The 27,437-nt window shown below is 45.6% G+C and overlaps 1 protein-coding gene across 1 annotated transcript in view; it reads right to left on the reverse strand.

The window, feature by feature from the left end:
* Positions 1 to 27,437, reverse strand: part of adamtsl3 (ADAMTS-like 3) — a 582,072-nt gene that overhangs the window by 329,602 nt on the left and 225,033 nt on the right. The window contains exon 4 of the mRNA XM_048563174.2: positions 18,396 to 18,523. Coding sequence (XP_048419131.1) covers positions 18,396 to 18,523 — 128 coding nt within the window. The remainder of the gene's footprint in view (positions 1 to 18,395; positions 18,524 to 27,437) is intronic.

Below are 27,437 nucleotides of genomic sequence, written 5' to 3' on the forward strand. Positions count from 1 at the left end.
ATGCCTCTGCCACACACAAAACTTGGGCATCCACACCGCAGCATAAAAATGTTATAGAAAAACATTGATTGTAACACTGTATATGATAGTAAGCAATATAGATTATCACTTACTAAAATGTCTGACTGAGCTTGAATCAATAGGTGAAAATCACACTCCCCTCCAACCCTACCACACCCGGCACTTTCCCCTGCAACCGCAGGAAGTGCTACACTTGCCCCCACACCTCCTCCCTCACCCCCATCCCAGGCCCCAAGATGACTTTCCATATTAAGCAGAGGTTCACCTGCGCATCTGCCAATGTGGTATACTGTATCCATTGTACCCGGTGTGGCTTCCTCTACATTGGGGAAACCAAGCAGAGGCTTGGGGACCACTTTGCAGAACACCTCCGCTCGGTTCGCAATAAACAACTGCACCTCCCAGTCACGAACCATTTTAACTCCCCCTCCCATTCCTTAGACGACATGTCCATCATGGGCCTCCTGCAGTGCCACAGTGATGCCACCCAAAGGTTGAAGGAACAGCAACTCATATTCCGCTTGGGAACCCTGCAGCCCAATGGTATAAATGTGGACTTCACAAGCTTCAAAATCTCCCCTTCCCCCACTGCATCCCAAAACCAGCCCAGCTCGCCCCCTCCCCCCACTGCATCCCAAAACCAGCCCAGCTTGTCCCCACCTCCCTAACCTGTTCTTCCTCTCACCCATCCCCTCCTCCCACCTCAAGCCGCACCTCCATTTCCTACCTACTAACATCATCCCACCTCCTTTATCTGTCCGTCCTCCCTGGACTGACCTATCCTCTCCCTACCTCCCTACCCATACTCTCCTGTCCTCCTATCTTCTCCTCTATCCATCTTCGGTCTGCCTCCCCCCCCGCCCCTCCTATTTATTTCAGAACTCTCTCCCCTTCCCCTCTCTGAAGAAGGGTCTAGGCCCGAAACGTCAGCTTTTGTGCTCCTGAGATGCTGCTTGGCCTGCTGTGTTCATCCAGCCTCACATTTTAGTAACCATTGACTGTTGTTTTCAGAGTATTGGGAAGATTCATTTGTATTTATCTAGAAACTATTTCAGCCTACTTCCTCAATTATTTAAATTGTATCTTTCGACACCTATATAAAATACTTACGACTAGAATTTCATGATCCAGATTCATTTTATACGATGCAATTTGTCATCTGACAAATGTGCAACTAGGTAGAAATAATCATGATATCAGGACTGCCCAATCAATGAGTTGAAAGGGGTCAACAGACGGTACTGAAGTTGGAGTAGAGGCCAGGGACATGTCAATGGCTTTTTTTGCTTTTCCTTGAGTTTCAGGTGGCAGTGAGAGCAAGAGCAGCCATCACTGGGACAATTTGACAATTGATAATGCACAAATTGGAATGTAAAACAAAGAAAATCAGAACCCAACACCGAAAATGCATTTGAGCAGTCTGGTTTTGTAATTTTTTTTCTATTCTGAAACGAAACAACAGAACACAGAGCAGATGGGTAGAACTCAGGGAGATCTAGCAATGTACTCAGATTTTGGCTTTTCTTGCCTTGGCTGATGATTAAACATCGTGATTTGTAGCCTGGTGTAACCAATCATTCTTTCCCCTTCTGAGTAAACCACTGAACAGTCTCAGTTCATGACCTTATCTAAACAAATAAACTAGAAACATTTGCACAGTTAAAGCTACAGCTTTACTGGACTCTGTAAAGATGTAGCCTTTTATAGGATTAAATCTTCCCAGGCCATAATCAATCAACTTGATGCTCTTGTGCAGAATCTCCTTTAATGAGCAATGCATTATTTTGTAGGCTTACTTTGTCACATCATATAATGATTATTATCCCTCAGGTTAAGTAGAGGTCAATAAGGAAGCGATATGACGACTCCCCAGTTATCATTCACCTACAACAGAAAAACAGCAAAGGGTTTGGTGGTAGAGTGGTTCTGTTCCTAACTCTGAGCCAGAAAGTCTAGGATCAAGTCTCAACAGCCTTGGGGATGTGTTACCAAATGTCCGAATAGGCTGATTAGAAAATACTTTTCTTAAATAATGGTAACGCGGCAAAATAAGTGAAATTGTTTCTCATTCGTTGTTATTCAATGCACTAAGCTGGCCATTTAATTTTCAATAAGCAAACAGTAATGAATTAATGCTTTCTTCAATAACGTTTTCATAGATATTCATAATCAACTTGTTCAGATGTAGTAGGACACACTTCTGAAGCACGAGACTTGAACCCAGGCCTTCTAGCCCAGAGGCAGGGATGCCACCACTGCACAAGAGAATTCCAGTAATGTTTCCAGATGAACAAGGCACAAGAATAGGCCCCATGAGTCTGCTCCCCTATTCAGTAAGGTTATTGCTGATCTCATTGTGGCCTTTCCAGCTTACCCCACCAGGTACCCTTGGACCTTGTGAGTCATGAATCTATCTATATCTGCTGCAAGCTCTATTGTCCTTTGGAAGGGTAGTTCCACAGATTTATGACCCTCAATGAAAGGATGTGCTTGAAACTAGAAGACATGAGATTTCTCCAGCAGCGGCAGTTCCTACTATCTCTAAAGAAAGGAGTTATTGTCTGCCTTCAGCACGACAGAGGTAGGCTTTGAGCAGAACCTTCCAGCAACAACACACACACTTCAGGATCATTCAGATCAATAGATAAGTTGAAGGAATGTACAGTGAGGGTTGCGACAAGAGAAGCCACAGAATACTGTCAAATCTCATTGCAATGTTGAATTTAACTGAACTAGTTAGTCTAACATCTGTGCTTGGGAAAATGTCAGTGTGTATTATGAATGTATATATTAGCAGACCACCTAAAATGCATAACATAATTAACCAGAGTCAACACCGCTTCATGATAATCGTGCCTGAAACAAAAGCAGAAAATACTGGAAATGCTCAGCAGGTCTGGCAGTATCTGTGAAGAGAAGCCAGAGTTAACATTTCAAGTCCAGTGACCCTTCTTCAGAATTGATGGTAGATAGGAATCATGCATAAAAATGCATTAGAATTCTTGGAGGTAACAAGCAGAATAGATCAGTTTATGGGTGGTATCGTTGTGGCACTCAAGGAGGCTCATGATGGACATATCGTCCAAGGAGTGGGAGGGGGAGTTGAAGTGGTTTGGGGGGTGTTGTCGTTTGTCACCTTATTAATGAGGTTCAGACAGGTTACATGTGTAGACACAAATGGAACAGATGCAGCATATTGAGGGAAAATGTGAAGGTTATGCACTTTGGCAAGAAGAATAGATGAGTTGAATCTTATTTAAATGGAGAATGTGCTGCAGGTTTCCGTTGCAGAGAGGGATTTGAGGGTTCTCATTCATGAATCCAAAAAAGCCAGTTTATAAGTTCAGCTGGTGAGAAAGAAGGCAAATGGAATATTGGTGATAATGGGAACTGCAGATGCTGGAGAATCCAAGATAACAAAGTGTGGAGCTGGATGAACACAGCAGGCCAAGCAGCATCTCAGGAGCACAAAAGCTGACGTTTCGGGCCTAGGCCCTTCATCAGAGAGGGTGATGAAGGATCTAGGCCCGAAACGTCAGCATTTGTGCTCCCGAGATGCTGCTTGGCCTGCTGTGTTCATCCAGCTCCACACTTTGTTAAATGGAATATTGGCCTTTATTTCAAAAGGAACCAAGGATAAAAGTAGGGAAGTTTTGTTCAAACTATAGAAAGCACTAGTTAGACCTTACATTGAATACTGTGAATGATCTTAGTTCGCTTATCTAAGGAAACATATACCGGCACTGGAGACAGTCCAGACAAGGCTCACCAGGTTGATCCCAATATGGAGAGGTTACGTAGGTTGGACCTGTAATCATTGGAGTTTAGGCAACTGAGATGAGCAACCTTATTGAAACATACAAAATCCTTAGCGAGTTTGACAGGGTGGATTCAAAAAGGCTGTCTGCCCTTGAGAGAGAATCTAGGACCACAGGGCATTATTTCAGACAAAGGGGTTGCCCATTTAAGACAGATGTGAGGAGAAATTCCTTCTCTGAGACAGTAGAGAATCTATGAAATTCTTTACCGCAGAGGACCATTGAGAATATTTAAGGTGGAAACTTTTCATCAGTAACAGAATCAAGGGTTATGGGGTAAAGGCAGGAAAGTGAAGTTGAGAACTCTCAGTTTCCAATGGACCAATGATCTATTTCTGTTCCGACTTCTTATGGTCTTGCAAGGAATTAAAGCCAAGAAAATAAACATCGTTAAGAAAAAAATTTGAATCTGAAGAGGTAGGAAGTGCAAGGAATGGGATGAGAATAATAAATAATGAGAATAATTAAATAATATTCAACTCATCTATCCTTTGTACTGTATTGAATAAATTAATATTGGCAAAGGGCTGAGAGGCCTCCTTCTGAGATATAAAATCAATAAGGAATCAAGTGTTATGGGGAAAAAGCAAGAAAGTGGAGTTGAGGATTATCAGATCTCATTGTATGGCAGAACAGACTCGATGAGCTGAATAGTCCATTTCTGTTCTCACATGTTATGGTCTGATTTGGTTGTTCTACATCTGAGAAAGTGACAATTAATTTGCCAGAAATTAGGCAGACTCAGCCAGCCACAGTAGCTAAAGATAGCCTAAAGAATCTTTTCAGGTCCCACAGGAACCCAGTGCAAAGATTCAATCTTACGCAAAAACTGGCCCCGATATTTTGGCAAAAAATCCAAACTCCTGCTTATTGCTCACTGAAGTCAAATGTTGGTCTGACACAAATCACATCGATGGAATCACATAACAGCATACCGTGGAAAGCAGCTATACAGCTCCCCATATCTGCACACGTGACGTCTAGGTTATTCCACCACTGTGTTCCTACCAGTCCCACCCTCTTATAAAGTCATATCACATGGAGAGCTTGCCAACTGTAGACAAAATTGGTTTGACAGTAGGAGGAAGAGTGCGGTGGTGCAGGATTGTCTTTCAGATGGGAAGCCTAGGGTCAACGGCGTGCCACAAAGGTTAGTACTCATTTCACTGTTGTTTATGAATGATTTTAATGTGAATACAGGAAACATGATTAGTAAGTTTTCAGAAGATAACAAAATTGATGGTATAGATGACAGTGAGGAAGATTGTATAAGATTAAAAAGGGACTTACAGATAATGGTAGAGCTCTGGGGAGTGTTGTACAGCAGACAGACCTAGGAGTTCAGGTACATAGTTCACAGGTGACAGGTAGATAGAATAGTAAAGAAGGCATTTGGCATGGTTGCTTTCATTGCTCAGACCACTGAATACAGAAGGTGGGACGTCATTTTGCTGTTTTACAGGACATTAGTGAGGCCACTTCTGAAATAATGTGTACAGTTACGATCACCCTCCGATAGGAAGGGTATGATTAAATTGGAGACGGTGCAGCAAAGGTTTACAATATGTTACTGGGACTGGAGGATTTGAGTTATAAGGAGAGGCTGGGATTTTTTTCATTGGAGCATAGGAGGTTGAGGCTTAACCTTACAGAGGTTTACATAAGAAAAAAATCATAAGGGGTAGAGATACAATGATCAGGGAAAGGACCTTTTCCTGGAGTTGGGGAGTTCAAAACTAGATGGCATATTTTTAAGGTGAAAGGGTTTAGAATCAAAAAGTATTTAAGGTGTAATTTTTTCCACAGAGGGTGGTTCATTTGTGGAATGAACTGCCAGAGGGAAGTGATAGAGAGATCGACAACATTTAAAAGACATGTGGACAGGTACATGACAGATAAGGTTTAAAGGGATATGGGCCAAATGAAGGCAAATGAGGCTGGTTTAGTTTGGGAAACTTGGACAACATGGACAAATTCGACCAAAGGGTTTGTTGCTGTGCTGTATGACTCCATGAGTCTGTGACTCTATAATATGGGAATATGGGATCAAACCGGAATGGAGGATAGAGTACAATTCAAACTTAATAGCATTGCTATTACAAGACAGTCAAAGAACTGTGCAGCAGCAAGAAAAGGCAAGGTCTCGTGGAAGAACAGTGGAGGCTGGAAGGTATCCTTTCACATTTTAGGCAGATGGTTCCTGGAATGAGTTGTCAAGGGACGTTGTAAAAACAATTATGTTAGCAAATTTTAAGAGACATTTAGACAGATATGAACAGGCAGTGAAAGGACGGATATGAATGATGTGTAGTCAGATGCGATTAGTATAGAATGGCATCATGTTTGGCATAGACACAGTGAGTTGAAGAGCCTGATCCTGTTCTTATATTGTTTGATGTTCTAGATGCAAAACAATAAATTTGTGAACAAGGTTAAGTCTAAAATAAGGTTGTAGTTGAAGACTAAATTACAAAATACTTCAATGAAGATCTCCAGACTGGATTCTCAATTTCTGAGGAATCTACTTGAAACAGAAAATTAGGGACTGCAGATTTCAAAACCAGCTCACGATGATATGGTTTATAGGTGAAACAATTTCATAATGTGATGAAAAATTCAAGGCTGCGCAGTACCTCCCAGTAATATTATTCAGTGGTTTATAATCAAACATTGGCAAAATTATGGATATAGATTGGCCTTTATTGGAAACATGGATACGATTTGAATAGCAGCCAAAGAGTGAACAAGGTTCAAGAGAAAGCAGTGTTCCTGAAGACAACAGGCCATGAAAAGAGTTGAGTTATCACATATGTCTGATGGAACAAAGACTAAGCCAATGGCAATAGAGTAAAGCCCTCCCCAAAACAGCAATTTCTAAAGGAGCAGCCATCCGTGCTTACAGTAAAGGATGGATGGATGAAGGTGGTTGAAAATATGACTGATGGAAGTTTAGAGTTTCTGGCCGAGAGGACCACGGAAAGCAAAAATGTCATTTCATCTGGATCACATTCAGATCCCTCCATATCAATGATGCTGCTGCTGAATTCAAATTACAAAACAGTGATATGGCAGTGACTCCTGACATCTAATTAGTATTGCCCAACTACTGGATGTCTCTTTCTCTAAGTCCTAAAAGTGGAGCAGGAGAAAGAAACTGAAATTGATTTGATGATCAGAAATGACATGAACCAAGGGAGGAATCATATGGCCTCCAACTAAGCATTCCAGGGGGCTGAGCTGTAGAATCCTAGAATAGCAAGTTTTGAGAAGATTTGGAGCTAAGGTTGAGGTTCTGGATGTGAGTTTGCTCGCTGAGCTGGAAGGTTAGTTTTCAGATGTTTTGTCACCTTTGTTTTTATTTGAAAAAATATACTTTATTCAGAAGATGTACAAAAAATAAAACATATTTATACACCTACCCAGTCATGCAAGCCACTCCGGGTTACCCAGGGGGTACGTACACCAACTAAAGGAAAAAAAAAGAAGAAAAAAGCAAAGAAAATACCCCAGCAGTCGTCTCCCCACACAGTCCACGTTGGCCCCCTGACCAGTTGGGGAAGGCGCCAACTGGGCCCAGTTACCAGATAGGGCCCTTTCTTTTATTCTGGACGAGGGGTTTCATAATGTTGTCTTTCCCCACCGCGCCTTGGCGGCGGCTGCCCCAAGCTTTAGCGTGTCCCTCAGCACGTAGTCCTGGACCTTGGAGTGCGCCAGTCTGCAACACTTGGTCGGGGTCAGTTCTTTCAGCTGGCAGACCAAAGAGCGTCTTTCACCGCATTGATGGTCCTCCAGGCGCAGTTGATGTTGGTCTCTGTGTGCGTCCCAGGAAGCAGCCCATAGAGCACGGAGTCCCGCGTCACGGAGCTGCTCGGGACGAACCTCGACAAATACCACTGCATCTCCCTCCAGACCTCCTGCGCATAAGCACACTCCAGAAGGAGGTGATCAACAGTCTCCTCCCCACCGCAGCCACCTCGAGGGCAGTGTGCGGTGGCGCAGAGATTCCGGGCATGCATAAAGGATCTCACTGGCAGAGCCCCTCTCACCGCCAGCCAAGCAACGTCCTTCAGCTTGTTTGAAAGTTCTGGCGATGAGGCATTCTGCCAAATGACTCTGGCAGTCTGCGTGGAAAACCACACGACGGGACAACCAGGTTCTTACCCGCGATAGAGGGGGACCGGAACGGCCACCTGCCCAGCTTCTGCTTCAGTTTTGGTGATACGCTCCTCCCAACTCTGAGTGCACGCCCCAGCTCCACCGAACCAAACACCCAGCACCTTCAGGTAGTCTGCCCTGACGGTGAAGGGGATGAAGGAGCGGTCGTCCCAGCTCCCGAAGAACATGACCTCGCTCTTACCCCTATTGACTTTGGCACCCGAGGCCAGTTCACACTGGCCACAGATGTCCAAAAGCCTACTCACCGACCGACGATCGGTGCAGAAGACGGCGACATTGTCTATGTACAGGGAGGTCTTGACCTGAAGGCCTCCGCTGCCTGGGATAGTCACGCCCTTCAGGCTCACGTCCTTCCTGATGGATGTGGCGAAGGGCTCCACACAGCACACGAACAAGGCAGGAGAGAGCTGGCAGCCCTGCCTGACTCCAGATCTGACGGGAAAACTGTCCGATTCCCACCCGTTGATCGAGACTGCGCGAACGATGTTTGTGTAGAGCAGCCGTATCCAATTGCGGATGCCCTCCCCGAACCCGACTTTGGAGAGGACGTCCATCATGTAAGCATGAGAGACCCCTTGTCGAAGGCCTTCTCCCGGTCCAGGCTGACGAGGCAGGTGTCCACCCGCCTGTCCTGTACATAGGCGATCGAATCCCTGATGAGCGCGAGGGTCTCAGCAATCTTCCTGCCCGGCACAGCACAGGTTTGGTCAGGGTGAATCACTGACTCCAGGACACACCTGACCCGGTTGGCTATGACCTTAGCCAGGATTTTGTAGTCCACGTTCAATCGTGAAATGGGACGCCAATTCTTAATTTCTTCCCTCTCCCCCTTCCTCTTGTAAATGAGGATGATGATGCCCTTCTTCATGGGCTTGCACATATCCCCTGCCTGAAGCGCACTATCGTACACCTCCAGCAGGTCTTGGCCGACCAGGTCCCACAGAGCGGAATACAGCTCGACCGGTAAGCCGTCGCTCCCGGGAGTCTTATTCCTCTCCAAGGACTTGAAGGCTCTGGTCAGCTCGTCCAGGGATATTTTCCGGTCCAGCCACTACCTCGTGCCGTCGTCTAAGACCTCCGTGATAGACGACAGGAACGATTCAGAGGCCGTGCTGTCCTTGGCCTTCACGTCGTACAGTCTGGCATAGAAGGATCTGCTGATCCTCGAAATGTTGGGCCAAGACAACGTCACCAAGCCGTTGTCCTCCTTCAGCAGGCTAAGCAGAGAGCTCTCTTTCTGCACCTTCTGAAAGAAGAAACATGAGCACGTCTCGTCCTGCTCCATGGAGCGGACCCTGGACCGGAAGATTATCCTGGAGGCCTTCGCGGCGAAGAGCGAGGCTTGCTGGCCCCTCACCTTGCGGTGGTCCTCCGTGACATCGACCCCCATCAACTGCAGAAGGAGCAGGTTCTGCACCCTTTTCTGGAGTCGCAACAGCTTTCCCCGCCTCTCTCTCGCCTTCTGAACACCCTTGAGGACAAAGAACCTCTTGATGTTCTCCTTCACGGTCTCCCAAGAGTCACCCGGAGACTCAAAGAAGAGTTTCACAGTTCTCCAACCAGCGTACTCCCTCTTAAGCTCCTCGACGTTCTCTGGGGTCAACAGAGTCGTGTTGAGCTTCCACGTCCCCTTGCCGGCCGGCTGGTCGTCCTGTAAGTGACAGTCGGCTAGCAGGAGGCAGTGGTCAGAGAAGAACACCAGCTCGACGCCGGTGGACCTGACCGAGAATGCCCGTGACACAAACAGGAAGTCTATCGTTGAGCGGATAGACCCGTCTGGCCGCGACCAGGTGTATCTCCGCTGCGCTCCGTCTGCAGGGGTGCTGAAGACGTCAAGCAGCTTGGCGTACTTCACCGTGCCCATCAGGAATCTGGACGTGACATCCAGTTGACTCCCCCCACCCGCTGTCCCAACGCCGGATCTTCCATTTGCATCGATGAAACCGCTGCAGGACGGCCAACCGCTGGGGCGTACACGTTGATCAGCCGCAGGGGAGCGTTCCTGTAGGTGACATCAGCCACTAGGAGGCGGCCCCCCACCACCTCCTGAACTTGAGAGATAGTGAAGTTGCACGCCCGCAGCAGAATAACCAGGCCCTCGGAGCAACAGTCGATACCCCCCGACCAGATCAAAGGCCCACAGGTCCAGGCAACGGACCATTTCCCGTACCTGCTGAGGTGTGGTATCCCGCACTCCTGCAGAAACAGGAGGTCCGCCTTGATGGTGGTCAAGTAGGCCAACGTGGACACACATCTTGCGGAGGACTTGTCGCTGCGCACATTAATGCTCGCAACTCGTACCCCCATTGTGGGCAGTGACCGCAGTACCCTCCCCAAGTCCAAGGTCCAACCCCTCCATGCCCATTGCCCGGGGTAACTGCTGGACGCTCTCCGGGTTCAGGAAACCGTCCGTGCTGCCTTCCGGGTGGCTTCCCCCCGTCGGGGGTACAGAGGCAGGAGAGCCTGGCTCTGTGTCAGGCTGGGGACACGCTGTTTCCTCCTTCCCACCTGTAAGTTCCGGGGGGGCCCCTCCAGGGCCCCAGCGGCACGTGGCTGGGTGTCGGAGGGAGGCTCAGGGCGCCTCCCATCACCTGGAAGCGGGGTGCTGCTTGCGTTCTCCCTTGAGATCTTTAGCTTCTGCTTTGGGCAGGCCTCCTCCAAATCTCCCTCATCCGAGGAGCTCTTATAGACCCCCTGTAGCTGCCTCTTCCCGCCTGATGGTTGCAGTGCCTAGGCCCGCCAGCGCGCCTTCCTCCTCGCTTTCCGGACCATCGTCCACTCCCCTGGGTCACCTGTCGCCTCCTCCATCGACTCCAGGTTGTTGTGGGGGAGCGGAACCTGCAGGGGCGCTTTGCTGGCCTCGGGTCCATCCTGTGGGGCTGGGCCCTCCTGCACGACTTGGCTCTCCTGCACATTAGGGGGGTCCTTGCAGGCCCCTGGTGCCTTCCTCTCCTCTGGGGGTGGGGGGGGGGCCTTGCCCCGCATTGCCCCTGCCGGCGACCTGGGCATAGGTGGTCCCCCCGCTGTGGGCATGCCCTATAGAGGTGGCCCGCTTCCCCGCAAAGGCTGCAGTTTTTTTTCTTTTGGGCAATCCTTTACAAGGTGTCCCTCCTCCCTGCAGTTCCTGCAGATGGTGGCTTTGCAGTCGGCCGCCACATGACCTGACCTACCACAGGCATGGCAGACTTTAGGTTGCCCTGCATAGGTCAGGTAGCCCTTGTTCCCGCCGATCGCGAAGCTGGACAGTGGGTGTAAGATTTTTCCATCCAAGCCCGTCCTCAGGGTCACCCTGACCTGCCTCCTACTGGTCCAGATCCCGAAGGGGTCCATGTCGGTTAGGTCCCCTTCCGCCTTCACGTACCTTCCAAGGAAGGTCAGGACATCAACTGCTGGCACATGCGGGTTGTACATGTGTACAGTCACCATACGGCTCCTCTGCGCTGGCATCACAAACAGCGGGACAGCGGTCAATACAGAGAGGGGGCCCTCACCTCCTTTCTCCTTGAAAACCTCCAGGAAGCGCTTGCAAAGCTTGGCACTCCTTAAGGTCACGTCGTAAAAACCTCCTCCGGGGAAATCCTGCAGGCAGTAAATGTCCACAGCAGTGAACCCACAACAGTCCAACAGGACCCTCTTCACGAAGAAGGTGCGGTCCACAGGTGCACCTTCACGGAAACGCGGACGGTGTTCCGGACCCCCTGACCCAGGGCACAAGCACTGGCCGCAGCCATTGTTGCAGGTTGGCTGCTCCCCTGAACCAGCGTTAGGCCGAAGCCAGAATTAAGATCCACCGGTTGCAAGTGTGCACAGCCAACCCGACGTCTTCTTTCCACCTCCAACACAGTCATGCTCTCCTCCTCTCGGTCCACAAAAGAGTGGGTCTTTATTTTGTTCCAGATGTAAGCTGGTTCACTGAGCGGGAAGGTTCGTTCCCAGATAATCAGTCACCATTCTAGGTAACATCAACAGTGAGCCTCCGGTGAAGCACGAGTGTTACGTCCCGCTTTCTATTTATCTGTTTCGGTTTCCTTGGGTTGGTAATGTCATTTCCTGCATTGGTGATATCATTTCCTGTTCTTTTTCACAGAGGATGGGAGATTGGCTCCAAATAAATGTGTTTGTTGCTGGAGTTCCGGTTGGAATGCCATGCTTCTAGGAATTCTCGTGCGTGTCTCTGTTTGGCCAAACTCCAAACTGGAATTCCATCAACAAACACATTTATTTGGAGCCAATCTACCATCCTGAGAAAAAGAACAGGAAATGACATCACCGATGCAGGAAATGACATCACCAACCCAAGGAAACCGAAACAGATAAATACAAAGTGGCACAAAACACCAGCGCTTCACTGGAGCCTCACTGTTCATGTTACCTAGAATGGTGATTGATTATCTGGGAACGAACCTTCCAGCTCAGTGAACTAGCTTACATCCGGGACAAAATAAAGACCCACTCTTTTCTGGACCGAGAGGAGGAGAGCATGACTGTGTTGGAGGTGAAAGGAAGACGTCGGGTTGGCTGTGCACCCTTGCAACCAGTGGATCTTAATGCTGGCTTCGGCCTATGCTGGTTCAGGGGAGCAGCCAACCTGCAACGATGGCTGCGGCAAGTGCTCGTGCCCTGGGTCAGGGGGTCCGGAACACCATCGGTGTTTCTGTGAAGAAGGTGGATGAAGGTGCACCTGTGGACCGCACCTTCTTCGTGAAGAGGGTTCTGTTGGACTGTTGTGGGTTCACTGCTGCGGACATTTACTGCCTGCAGGATTTCCCCAGAGGAGGTTTTTACGATGTAACATTCAGGAGTGCCAAGCTTTGCGAGCGCTTCCTGGAGGTTTTGAAGGAGAAAGGAGGTGAGGGCCCCCTCTCTGTATTGACCGCTGTCCCGCTGTTTGCGATGCCGGTGCAGAGGAGCCGTATGGTCACTGAACACATGTACAATCTGCATTTGCCAGCAGTTGATGTCCTGACCTTCCTCGGAAGGTACGTGAACGTGGCAGGGGACCTAACTGACATCATGGACCCCTTCGGGATCTGGACCAGTAAGAGGCAGGTCAGGGTGACGCTGAGGATGGGCTCGGACGGGAACATCGTACATCCACCGTCCAGCTTCGCGATTGGCAGGAGCAAGGGCTACTTGACCTACGCAGGGCAACCTAAAGTCTGCCATGCCTGTGGTAAGTCAGGTCATGTGGCAGCCGAATGCAAAGCCACCATCTGCAGGGCGACTGGTGGGAGACCGTGAAGGAGAACATCAAGAGGTTCTTTGTTCTCAAGGGTGTTCGGAAGGCGAGAGAGAGGCGGGGAAAGCTGTCGCGACTCCAGATACGGGTGCAGAACCTGTTCCTTCTGCAGATGATGGGGGTCGATGTCACGGAGGACCTCAGCGAGTTGAGGGGCCAGCAAGCCTCGCTCTTCGCCGCGGAGGCCTCCAGGATAATCTTCCGGTCCAGGGTCCGCTCTGTGGAGCAGGACGAGACGTGTTCGCATTTCTTCCTTCAGAAGGCGCAAAAAGAGAGTTCTGTGCTTAGCCGGCTGAAGGATGACAACGGCTCGGTGAAGTCGTCTCGGCCCGACATTTTGAGGATCAGCAGATCCTTCTATGCCGGACTGTATGACGTGAAGGCCAAGGACAGCACGGCCTCCGAGTCATTCCTGTTGTCTATCACGGAGGTCTTAGACGACGGCACGAGGGAGTGGCTGGACAGGCCGATATCCCTGGATGAGCTGACCAGAGCCTTTAAGTCCTTGGAGAGGAATAAGACTCCCAGGAGCGACGGCTTACCGGTCGAGCTGTATTCCTCTCTGTGGGACCTAGTCGGCCAGGGCCTGCTGGAGGTGTACGATAGTGCGCTTCGGGCAGAGAAAATGTGCAAGTCCATGAAGAAGGGCATCATCATCCTCATTTACAAGAGGAAGGGGGAGAGGGAAGAAATTAAGAATTGGCGTCCCATTTCACTATTGAACGTGGACTACAAAATCCTGGGCAAGGTCATAGCCAACCGGGTCAGGTGTGTCCTGGAGTCAGTGATTCACCCTGACCAAACCTGTGCTGTGCCGGGCAGGAAGATCGCGGAGAGCCTCGCTCATCAGGGATACGATCGCCTACGTGCAGGGCAGGCGGGTGGACACCTGCCTCGTCAGCCTGGACCGGGAGAAGGCCTTCGACAGGGTCTCTCATGCTTACATGATGGACGTCCTCTCCAAAGTGGGGTTCAGGGAGGGCATCCGCAATTGGATCCGGCTGCTCTTCACCAACATTGTTAGCGCACTCTCTATCAACGGGTGGGAATTGGACAGTTTTCCCGTCAGATCTGGAGTCAGGCAGGGCTGCCCGCTCTCTCCTGCCTTGTTCGTGTGCTGTGTGGAGCCCTTCGCCACATCCATCAGGAAGGACGTGAGCCTGAAGGGCGTGACTATCCCAGGCAGCGGAGGCCTTCGGGTCAAGACCTCCCTGTACATGGACAATGTCGCCGTCTTCTGCACCGATCGTCGGTCGGTGAGTAGGCTGTTGGACATCTGCGGCCAGTGTGAACTGGCCTCGCGTGCCAAAGTCAATAGGGGTAAGAGCGAGGTCATGTTCTTCGGGAACTGGGACGACTGCTCCTTCATTCCCTTCACCGTCAGGACAGACTACCTGAAGGTGCTGGGTGTTTGGTTCGGTGGAGCTGGGGCATGCACTAAGACTTGGGAGGAGCGTATCACCAAACTGAAGCAAAAGCTAGGCAGGTGGACACTCTGGTCCCCCTCCATCACGGGTAAGAACCTGGTTGTCACGTGCGAGGGGCTTTCGGTACTGTTGTATGTGGTGCAGGCCTGGCCTATTCCCTGGACCTGCGCCGCTGCGGTCACCCGGGCCACCTTCCACTTCATTTGGGGGTCAGGGATGGACCGGGTACACAGGGACACCATGTACAAAGACCTGGGGAATGGGGGAAAGGGCGTACCGAACGCCACCCTCGCCCTGATGGCTACCTTTGTGTGTGGCTACATCAAGCTGTGCATAGATCCTCAGTACGCAAACACCAAGTGTCACTACTTACTGAGGTTCTACCCGTCCCCGGTGTTGCGAAGGATGGGCCTGGCCTCGTTGCCGCGGAATGCTCAGAGTAGTTGGACCGTCCCGTACCACCTGTCCTTCGTGGAGAAATTTTTGAAAGGAAACACCTTTGACCACAAGGCCATCAGGCAGTGGTCAGCACGTAGTATCCTCGAGACCCTTCGGGAAAAGGAGAGGGTGGTTCCCGTCGTGTGGTTCCCCACGCAGACTGCCAAAGTCGTTTGGCAGAATGCCTCATCACCAGAACTTTCAAACAAGCACAAGGACATTGCTTGGCTGGCGGTGAGAGGGGGTCTGCCAGTGAGATCCTTTGTGCATGCCCGGAATCTCTGTGCCACCACAAACTGCCTTCGAGGCAGCTGCCTCGGGGTGGTGGTGGAGAAGAGAACAGAAAGAGAGAGAGACTGTCGATCACCATCTTCTGGAGCGTGCCTATGCGCAGGAGGTCTGGAGGGGGATGCAGTGGTATCTGTCCAGGTTCGTCCCGAGCAGCTCCATGATGCGGGACTCCGTGCTCTACGGGCTGTTTCCTGGGACACACACAGAGACCAACATCAACTGCGCCTGGAGGACTATCAATGCAGTGAAAGACGCTCTTTGGCCTGCCAGCTGAAAGAACTGACCCCGGCAGAGCGCTGCAGACTGGCGCACTCCAAGGTCCAGAACTACGTGCTGAGGGACGCGCTAAAGCTTGGGGCAGCCGCCGCCAAGGCGCAGTGGGGAAAGACCACGGTTATGAAACCCCTCATCCAGAATAGAAAAAGGGCCCTATCTGGTAACTGGGCCGAGCTGGCGCCTTCCCCAACTTGTCAGGGGGCCAACGGGGACTGTGCGGGGAGACGACTGCCGTGATATTTTCTTTGCTTTTTTTTTTCTTCTTTGTTTTGTTTTTTCCTTTTAGATGGTGTTCTTCAAACTTCCAAACCAAGAGAATTTGGTTAGAAACTTGCAGATCATGAGAACTTACTAAGTTTAGGCTCCTAGTGCATGTTGGCAGACTTGGAAAAGAAAACTCATTCAATTGTCTCCACAGTTCATAAAGGAGTCAGCAAAGTAGAAACTCTCAACAATTGAGATAGGTGGTAGAATTTCTCAGGTTTTGAGTCTGTTTAACAGATTGTTTCAAGAAACAGGTTGGAACTTTGTTTGTTTGTGTTTGAAAATAATGCTATGTTTAGTAGTTCCACTAATTTTCTCTCTTCTTTTATGTAACAAACTTTGGTTCTCTTGATAAAGAAAATCTTCAGCCTTGTGTGAACATGTTTCAACAACTAACTACCATATTAAATAACTAAACAAAAGAAAACAATTATCTATTAAGTCAGGCTTCATTTTGGGATCTGAGCTGTCCAATAGTACTAAAAGCTGGGTACTAAAATACTAAAAAATTCTTTTTGCAGCTTGTGGTTTTATTTTTGATTAAGGTCTCTAAGTTGACAGCAAAGTGATAGGAGTGAGTGGTTTTCAATATCCCTACTGTCTCAAAATGTTACTCATGTATAAGTTAACACTGACATTTGGCCTTTGAATTTATGTCCTTACTGGTGTTGGGGACACAACACATTTACACAAAGCCAAGAATTATCGGGTCAGAGGAGTTCAGGGAAGACAGCAGCAGCAGCACCACACATCATATAACGGACATGAACAAATTGTTGTAATGTAGTAGCTTGCCAAAGTTTTCTGACATTGTTAAAGGAGGCAGTAGCCCAGAAATGGATGGGCGTGTCATTAGTTGGAGTTTCATGGATACATGAGCCCAGAATGGTCCCTGAACATAATTGCCCATTTCATTCTATTAAATGTCTCTTCAATGAGTGCCTGGGACATCAGGATTCCTGACTTCAAAATCACCTTCAGGTTTAAATAGTTGATTATCCTTCTGTCCATTGTATCCTTTACAAATAACGCCTTTCTTGCACTGCATCAGATAGATGAACAAAAAGTTGGTGATCGTTGGTCATCCATTCCTCCAGGCCCCAAATTTGTTCAAGCCCCAGCAACGGCATTGTAGACACTGACGAAATGTCCATTCAGGATCTCAGTAACTACATGGAGCTCATTGCATCATGGGATAGCAAGGTGTGGAGCTGGACGAACACAGCAGGCCAGGCAGCATCTTAGAAGCAGGAAAGCTGAGATTTCGGGCCTAGAAAAACTTCAACTTTCCTGCTCCTAAGATGCTGCCTGGCCTGTGTTCATCCAGCTCTATACCTTGTTATCACAGATTCTCCAGCATCTGAAGTTCCTTTAATCTCTCATTGCATCATAATCTGCGACACTTCATGCTGCTGTCGTGTCAGCAACCAACAGAAAAGCCAATAACCTTGATCTCCAAAAGACCATCCCTGCAGTTTTCTTGAGACTCAAGGAAGCCAGGACAGATTTGTCTTAAAAGGAATGCATTGTGACCACTGCCTAGGAAAAAATGTCTCAATGACCTGATACTGATGGGCATTTCCCAATTGTAATAAGATTAAATTCTTTGCACACTGCATTCTATTTTCCCTTGCCCAATGGTGGCACTCCAAACCAGTCCAAAATCTGAGCTACATCAATTTAAGTACATTAGGTAGATGCACAAACTATTTCCCGTGCAATGTAGGTACCCAAGAACAACTTTCTTGCAATGCCACACCAAAAATGGCAGGAATGCCAACAAAAATATTTAGAAGTAACTCTGTTCTACAGTTAGAGTCATATAGTTATAGTTACAGAGATATACAGCATAGAAATAGGGACTTCAGTCCAATTCATCAACACTGACCAGAGGCTACCAGCCTCCACCACTTTCTCTGGCAGCTCAGTCTACACACACACACACACACTCTACCCTCTGCGTGAAAAAGTCACTTTTAAATATTTCCACTCTCACCATAAACCTGCGCCCTCTAGTTTGGGACTCCCCTATGCTGGAGAAACGACCTTGACTATTCACCCTATCCATGCCCATCATGATTTTATATACTTCTATAAATGTTACCCCTCAGCCTCGGGCACTCCTGGGAAAATAGCCCTCTTGCAGTTTTCGGCAATGGAATCAAGGTGGTGATAAAGTTATGTGAAAATAAGTGTTATAACCATTCTTTCTCAAGAACAACAGATAAGTCTTTAAACTGGCTAAGATTCTTGCTTCAATGAACTCTTAAGATTAACTGGCTATTCAACAACATGCTAATTATGGAATGTTGCTGTGCATCAAATGGATGCCGACTTGCTCTAGAACATATGCTGCTTTCAAAGTAAATCAAAGCTTGTGAAACATTAAAAAATATTTCTAAGATACATGATAAGGTGTTATATAAACTAACTTTAAAAACTCACCTTCCATTTAAGCATCGCCTCAAAGAGTAGGAGGCTCCCCCACCACAAGTTCTTGAACAGTCGCTCCAAGATCCCCATGCATCCCAGCCAGAATCTTTATCTTCATCTGAACGTGTGATTCTTGATGTCTAAAAAAAAAACCAGAGTATTAAGTAACACTGAATAAGCTCACTATCATACTCAACAAGAGAAGAGGAATCCCTCCAGTGGAATATCAGGCAGCTACAATACAACACTCACAGTATCATTAATTTTGTGTTTTGATTTAAGAATAGGTCCTCCACATCTTTATCTACGACAAGGTACTTGGCTCACAAGGGCCTGGTTTGAAAAGCTGCTGGCATGCTGCCTGCCATATTCTGTTCCACACTTGCAGCAAGCCAGGTAACTCTTCACGGGCGAGCACTCAAACATTCCCTTATATGTCAGTGCAATAAATTTTCCACTCAAACGCCTTCTCAGTGAGGCATAACTCGATCCATTGCATATGGTCTTACTCAAAATTGCTGAATTCCAGAAGGTAAAGTTCACAATTATCGATCTTTGTGCCCCACATTAGTCACCAGTGACACTTCTGGGCTCAACATAACCAATGTTTCGAATTTTCATAAAGACACCAAAAGGCTGGCTTTTTTTTTTAAGGACAGCATTGAATAATGTGAAATCTAATTGTAATTAGCCTGCTAGTTAGTGTTAGTTTTTTAAAAAATGTAAATGATCTCAATCTCTTCATTTGTAAGAGTACAATGAAAAATTGATACATCATTGGCATTAACTCTCAAGTGAGTTTTACTTGCAATTTTGGTTAACTGGTTTCCTGCATACATCCAGACTTCTGTATTTAAACAACATTCATCCACAGATGCTCCCAAACTGCTGAGTTTCTCCAGCATGTTCGAGTTTTGATTCAAAATTGTCCCGTTGTGCAAAGCATTGGACTCGTTCTCTCGTTTTCTTTCTTAATCCGATCTATATTTTCTTCTCTTTAGTCTGGGTTCTTCAGTCATTTCAATGGCAAAGTCACTACTATAACTGATACTTCCCAAATCAGAGTCTGTGCTGCTTATGAATAATTCTTTGAACTGATTGTTTAAAGAGATGCACTGTACATAGAACTGCCAGATCCTCTATAATGTGATACACGTCTTGTTTGAGTTAGGTGATGGTAAATTGCAGTGTCTAATGTAAATGCAATGAATGTGCCTGCCAGTTATTCAACACTTGCTACAAAAGCCAAATCACCACGAACGAGTTGTTAAAATAGCTGTCACCTTCTTCAAAGCCAAGAAAAATGCTCAATGTCAGAGCTTGTGGCTTTTTTTGTCATTAAAACTTGGTCTTTGCATATTGTCAATCATGAAATGTGCATACATTTCTACTTTATAATGCTGGGAATCAAAGTAAAATTAACATTATCCATTACAATGTATCCACACAGGACAAACTTATAATATCCAATAATTTGATTAATTTATTGTATCTACAAAAGAAATATGTTTTGCATACTGTACTTCAATTGGAAGTTCTCAGTATTAGCAATAAGAGGTAAGTATCACCATAGTCCTATTGGACCATAGGGCTGCTGTTTCAGTAGAGGGAGATGACTGGTAATGGTTTAACCCAAGGGTCACCATGTCTCAGGAAGTGAACCAACGCTGTTGGAATCACTCTGCATCATAAACTAGGCATCCAGCCATGATGACGGTAAACATCAGCTATCGATATTCAACTTCCAACACCTGATATTAATATCCAATACTTTCATAAAGTTAAAATGTTTTTTGTTTAATAAGGGACAAATATATACAGACCATCAGTGGCAGTTGTGATTACCTGAGCACAGAATGAGGCATGTTTACAGAATGCACGTGGACTACAGTAAAACCAGCCACATTGAAACAGATAACCAAGTCAGCTTAAACAAATTTACATCTCCTACTTTATTAATGCTCAAACAATAAGTTCATGTATGGGTAGTTAAAAGGTTAACTATGAAGTATTTACTACGGAAATACAATGAAGCTAGATTTGAGAATGAACAAATGAAGCATTTTTCAGTAGCTTGCTTGGCAGAGTACTAATGCAATGCCAACTCAGAGTTTCAAAACTGGACAATTTCCCAAGGCATTTGCTGGTGAAATAAAATAACCATCAAAAAATTGAAAAGAGAATTTTTCTCGAAATGTACATCCACAAAATTAATTGAAAACTTTGAAATCTCAAAAATTAAACCTCAATTCAACCACCATATTATCAATCATTACATCTTTAACAAACACTAAGTTCGCTCAAATTGTGAGCTCCGAAACCCTTGCCAACAAAATAGTAGTTTTAGAAACTCAACATAGCTTTCTCCATGACATGGTAATATTCATTCAGGAAAATGGCAACAAATATTGCATGAACAGATGGTTTACCAGCTGGCCTATCAATCAATGTAACCCACTACCATAATTTCTAACAAGTAGACTCCTGCAGCATGAATTTTCTTAGTTAAATTATTCCAGGGTATCTCTACAGGAGTTCCTCAGGGTAGTATCCTAGGTCCAACCATCTATAGATGCTTCATCACTGACCTTCTCTCGGTCATGAAACCAGAAGTAGACATGTTCACTGATGATGATGCAACATCTAGTATGGTTTACAACTCCTCAGATACAGAAGCAGTCCCTGTCCAAATACAACAAGACCTGCTCAATATCCAAGCTTGGGTTGACAAGTGGCAAGTAACATTCATGATACACAAGTTCCAGGTATTACGGACCCAACCAGAATCCCTCAAAATATAATAAACTAGACCCGATACAATGAAAGAGAAAAGAACTTGGAATAATGTAACTCTTTTAGAAAACATAAAATAAGAGATAATTATACTACTAAACACTAAGTGCAGTAATATTCCATTAACACATGTGGCAAAAGGCAAGTTCAGAAAACAGAACTGTCCCACGTGTCACACCAGCAGCTCCAGAGGAAAGAACATTAACAGAAAACTCGGGGAGAGAGAGAGAGAGAGAGTAGCAGCCGGGAGAGATTCATTGCCTTCCAACCTTGCTGAGACCCCCAGTAACAACTGTTGCAGCTAAACCTAAAATCCCAATTTGTGGAGATAGAAGCTTGAGCACACACATTCAGGCTGCTTCTATTGTTCCAGCTTTAAATAAAACACCCAAGGCTTCATAAATTGTTTATCTTCTCATAGACTGCTCCAACCCATCTGCCAATGTCTCTCTGTGAAAAAAAGGGGCAAAAATAACTTCTTAAAGCAACAGCATCTTTACACAGGCAATGACCATTTCCAGCAAGACAGATTCTAGCTATCAGCCCATTGTCAGGCTACGGTATTAGCATGCTGAATCCCTCACTATCAGCATCCCGGGGTCCTATAAACCAGAAGCTCAACTAGGTTCACCATTAAAATACAGTAACCACAACAGCAAGTCAGAGGCCAGGAATATTGCATTGATTAGCTCATCTCCTGGCTTCCAAAAGCTTGTCCGCCATCTACATGGCACAAGTCAGGATTGAGCTGGAATACTCCCCACTTGCCTGGATAGATGTAACTCCAACAACACTCAATTAGTTGATACCATCCAGGACTATTTCACACAGAGGGTGGTACATGTATGGAACGAGCTGCCAGAGGAAGTGGTGGAGGCTGGTACAATTACAACATTTAAAAGGCATCTAGATGGGTATATGAATAGGAAGGATTTAGAGGGATATAGGACTAGATTTATTTCGGATATGTGGTTGGCACAGAGGAGATGGAAAGGTCTGTTTCCATGCTGTACAGTTCTATGACAAAGCAGCACGCTTGATTGTCACCACATCCACAAACATGCACTCACTCCGCTATTAATGCTCAGTAGCAGCAGTGTGTGTACTATGTACAAGATGAAGTGCAGAAATTCACTGAGGTTAATGTGGCAGCACCTTCCAAACCCATAAGCACCTCTTTCTTGAAGGATGGATAGCAGGCCAGTGGCAATACCACCAGCTGCAAGTTCCCATCCAAGCCACTCACCATCCCAACTTGGAAATATAATTGCTGTTCCTTCAGGGTCTTTGAGGCAAAATCCTGCAGCTCCGTCCTCATTAACATTGTGAGTGTACCTACCGTGAATGGACTACAGCAATTCAGGAAGGCAGTTCATCACCATCTTCTCAAGGGTGAACTGGGACGTGCAATGAATGCTGCCCAGCTACTTACCATGAAATTATTTAAACACATTTCAAATCATGACAATTAAATAGACCTTACTCTTCCTTAAGATGATTCATAGCAGCTCTATGAATTTTCTACAATCGGATTAAGGGCCCAGTCCTTTCTGACAATACTGGGTCCAAGTTTTCCTCTTGTTTGGATCACACCACTTCCCTTTTTCTCGACTCGTCAAAAGGGGTTGAATCACTGTATCCAGGTCCCACCTATTATTTAAAATGGCCCATAGAGTCAGCAAAAAATCCATTGTTTCGTCTTTAACCTACAAAATGGTTCTCCCAAATGATAAATTCTGTTGCAGACTGACTCACTTAAGCCTTCAAATATTTCAAAAGCCAAAAGCCCAAAGCCACCTTTTCAGGAGAACAAAGCTTTTCAGTAAATTACAATGTATATCCTATTTATACTAAAGAGCAGTCTGCTGGGACCGCTTTGCTGTTATATTTATGAGGCAGCATTGACAACTCCTGAGGAAGAAATATTCCCTCACAACACAGCTTTGTTTATTGCCTCTAGAGAGAAAACATCACATGGAGCAAGATAAATAGAAGTTAGCCATGAACTTTGCCAATAAAACTGCCATTCTGTTCTGTCACTGACACACTGAGATTTTAGCTCACCAAGTGAAAGATTTATAGTGCTGGCCAGCAAAGGGCTCCATTGGACATTACGGAAAATGCATGTTGAGGATGGGAAAGACTATGAACTCAGTCTTCGTTTAACTCCCTGAAATGTGGTGATATTGGAAAACACACACTAGGTTACACTGCAGAATAGTTTCTGCACCAGAAATGAATGGTAAGATAGCAGTCAGATTTAAATCAAGTGTATGGGATAACTTCTAAATCCATCTGAAGTCACAGAACAAAAATACACATCCTTTCCACTATTAATGGTTGAAAGAAGTTTTGCCTCAGGCTTTTGCCGTTCCTGTTAGAGTCACAAGCATAGTCTCTCAAACTCTTGCCATGTAATTTGACTTTGAAGAAAGACGTTTGGCAATCACTGATTGCAGTCTAAAAATTAAAATTGACCACAGCTTTCCCTTCCCTTCATTTCAAAATTTGCATTTACGTTTGGGTGTTGACAGTTTGATTTGCACAAAATCGTTTGGTTTTATAAACAGCTATAAGTCTTGAGTATTTAATTTTAAAAGCTCTCAATTCTACTGGTTGTGTTTCACAGCAAGCCACTGCACCTGCACACCATCAAAAGGTCTCGAGAGACACCACTTTTCATTGGCAGCATGACAATCAGGACCAGCGTGCAGACTGTACTGATGAAATGATGTAGAGGCTAAAACAGAGGGTAAATAAGCACTAAAATGAAGCGGCTATAGTTGCAAATGTGGTGATAAACGATATGCATAGACTTTTGATGGGAGGCAAATGTGACATTTCTAATGGGGGCTCAACTCAATCTGTAATGGTTTACTTTGGTTCTCCTGAATATGTAACAGTTCTAAGATCCAAGAGATCTCACTTAACGAAGATATTATTGCGGTCCATACTGCCTTCTGTGCTCCATTGTTCCAAGCTTTCAAAGCCAACAGTCCTGGCTGAATTCAAGTTGCAAATTACTACATATTTTACTGCCTCTTTAATGACATACTAATCCCTCCATTTGTATAATATATTCCATACGCAGCCTCCAGCGCTGCAGCAGGTTAAAAAATTGCACCTACTTACAATTTGCACTATGCAATGAATAAGTAAAATAAATTAGCCCTGCCATATGCTTTTATGTTGGAGAAAGCGAAAATTAGGAATCATATACCCTTTCCCTTGCTGATTGTTTGGTTATATCGCCAAAAGCCTGAAATTAAGTTCCCTGTGTTCTCTTGTTAGGGACTATTCATTATCTTCAATGCTCAGAAAACTAATTCTCTTTTTTTAAAAAGGTTTGAGCGGGTGGTGGTAGTTGAAGTTTTAGGGCTGTATATTTCATTCTTTCAAACCTCCTTTTCTGCAACAATATGTCTTGTAAAATCTTTAACTCTGGGGGCAAAATTAATGCTTGGAACAGAGGAACTGCAGGAGGCCATTCAGCCATTCAACATGATCACAGCTGATTATATACATCAATGCCTTTTACTCACCCCGTCCCCATAACCCTGTACACCACTGGTAATCAGAAATCTATCAACCTCGACCTTAAACATACCATACAGTGAGAGTCGACAGCCCTCTCTGGTAGAGAATTCCAAAGATTCACACCCCCCCAAGTAAAATAATTTCTCCTTTGAAAATCAAACAGTCAAGAGCTTCCAGCTACAATAGTCAAGTATAGATCATTAGTCCTGTGTTGAAGTTTGTGAGCTTCCAAATCCAGAAGGACACCTTCACTTGCTGCCTCTTCAACTGAAATTCAAAATTTCACCTCGATCATAGCCTTTCCATAAGGTAGAGGAGATTAGGGGAATGGTGCTTAGTGCCAGAGACCCTCAGAGGTCTCCACAGGGAGGACCATAAAGGAGTAGGGTGGCCATCACTAAAAGTGCATTATCTATGCTCAGGTGGAAATGTTGGCATAGTGCAAGGTTAGAAGGAAAAGTGTACGTGAATGATCTGAGCAAATGGCTGCTGACTATTCAGAGTCCAGTGCTAACTATGTCCACTATGAACTGCATTTTCTGCTCTCCTGCATTCTCTGGATGCAGAATGCAACAAGAAATTACTGGATCATTGCACACAGTGGGTGGAGTCCGTGTCCGTTTGATAGGTCAGTGTACGTGATCCTTGACTACTGGACACTCTAACGTTAAAGGGTGATTATATGAAGCAGGCAGAGAATCACAGAATTCCTACAGTGTGGAAGCTGGCCACTTGGCCCATAGAATCCAAAGTGACCCTGCGAAGATGATCTCCCCCATCATGGTAACCCTGCCTTTCCCATGACTAACCCATCCCTGGACACACTGGGCAATTTAGCACAGCCAATCCACTTAACCTGAACATATCTGGACTGTGGAAAGAAACCCATGCAGACACGGGGAGAATGTGCAAACTCCACAGAGACAGTTGCCCAAGGGTGGAATTGAAATCAAGTCCCTGGCGCTGTGAAGCAGCAGTGCTAGCTACTGAGCCACCATGCCACCCCTTTCATTCTTTTCATCTGTAATTATTTCTTCACTCATTTGCAATGCAGACAGAAGTAACATGCTTAAGCTTCAAGCACTGATCAAAGTAAAATATTGATACATCTCCAACTGCAACACTGTGTCCAATTTTGGTCACTGCATTCAGGAAACTTGTGAAGGCTTTAAACAGGATGCAGAAAAGATTCTGGAGAATGATTGCATAGTTATTGAACTTGCATTACATGAATAGTTGGAGAAGCAGGACTGTTCTTCCAGGAGAAGAGAAATTAAGAAGAAATTTGAACGATGTGTTCAAAATTATGAGGGAGAGTCTGCTTCCATTGGTGGGAGAATTGAAAACCAGTGGTTACAGATTTAAGGTGATTTACAATGAATAAGTAATTAGCATCTTCAATGCTCAGACAGCGCAATGGAGGAACATTTGATTAAGACTTTCCAAAGAAATTGATTGATTGTTTTAAGAGGAAAATGTCACAGTACTGTTGGGAAAAGATGGGCAAGTGATACTAGGTGAGTTGTGATTGTGGAAAGCTCTCACAAGCACAATAGCTTGAATGGCCTCTTTCTGTCACTAAGTATTTTATGATTCTATGAAAATGGACAGGTCCTTTAGCAACACTTTGAAATGCAGGAATTCCTGGTGTCCTATATGGTTTTTTCAAATCAATCAACTAATCCCACTCATCATTCACAGATGCACTCATTTTGTGAAGTTAAGGTGTTTACAAATTGGACACTACACGAAGTGTGATTAAAAATAAAAACAAGCAACTGCCCTTTAGAATAAATATATTGGTTGTAAAACCCTTTCAGTTTTCCCAAAGGTACAAGGAGGTACCATAAAAACGCAACCCCTCTCATTATATTCACTGTACAGAACCTAACTGCGTTTGTGATGTGTAAATAAAGACACTTTTTATGAACAAAGCAAAGTTTTGAAATTAACAAGTAATGCTAAACTAGGTCAGGTCACCAAGAAAAATGTTGCAGTCCAAGGTTCTTATTGCTTGACTTCTAAATAAAATGTACAAAACAATTTGAATTGAATACAGTATTCTTATGCCAAATAGATCCAGCTTCATTGTTGAAGCTTGAAGGTCTGTAAATTGATGCAGTTAGCAAAAACTCTCAAATGTGATTAATCCATCATTGGGTTATGACCAGTTTCTTTGGGACCGAGGATGTGATCTGCTGGCACATTATCTGTAACACAGCTTCTTGAGGTGGGGTCATGTGCTAGAGTTTTAGGGTCATGTGCTCCAAAGCAGCAATGGACACTGCCCCTATCCCCATACTCTAATCTGACTTCTGACCCCCTCCTCCATCACTCACCAAGGGCTCACAACATTTTAAGCAAGAAAAAAGTTTGAGAAGAACCAGTGCGAAAGATTGTGGAAATATGACTTGTGCAAAAAGCAATTTGAGACTAAAATTCTGCAATCCTTTGGAGTCAGTTATACCTATAACTGGGGGAAATAGCCAAAAAGAGTCACGAAAACCAGGTGGAAACTCCAGAACAATTAAGTTTCATTTGCTGATGTAGTATGTATGTATGCCTTCAAAGTCCCAGCAAACGATGAAGGGAAACCGCTTCCATTCCTCACAGTAACATGCTTTGTTTGTAGTTCCATTTTGTCCCATACATCTGAAATACTTCATTAAAAATATAAAAAATTGTGCATGGTTTGCTATTATCACTTGATTAATCATTCCACCT

Source organism: Stegostoma tigrinum, chromosome 33 (assembly GCF_030684315.1).
Source record: "Stegostoma tigrinum isolate sSteTig4 chromosome 33, sSteTig4.hap1, whole genome shotgun sequence".
Lineage (NCBI taxonomy): Eukaryota > Metazoa > Chordata > Chondrichthyes > Orectolobiformes > Stegostomatidae > Stegostoma > Stegostoma tigrinum.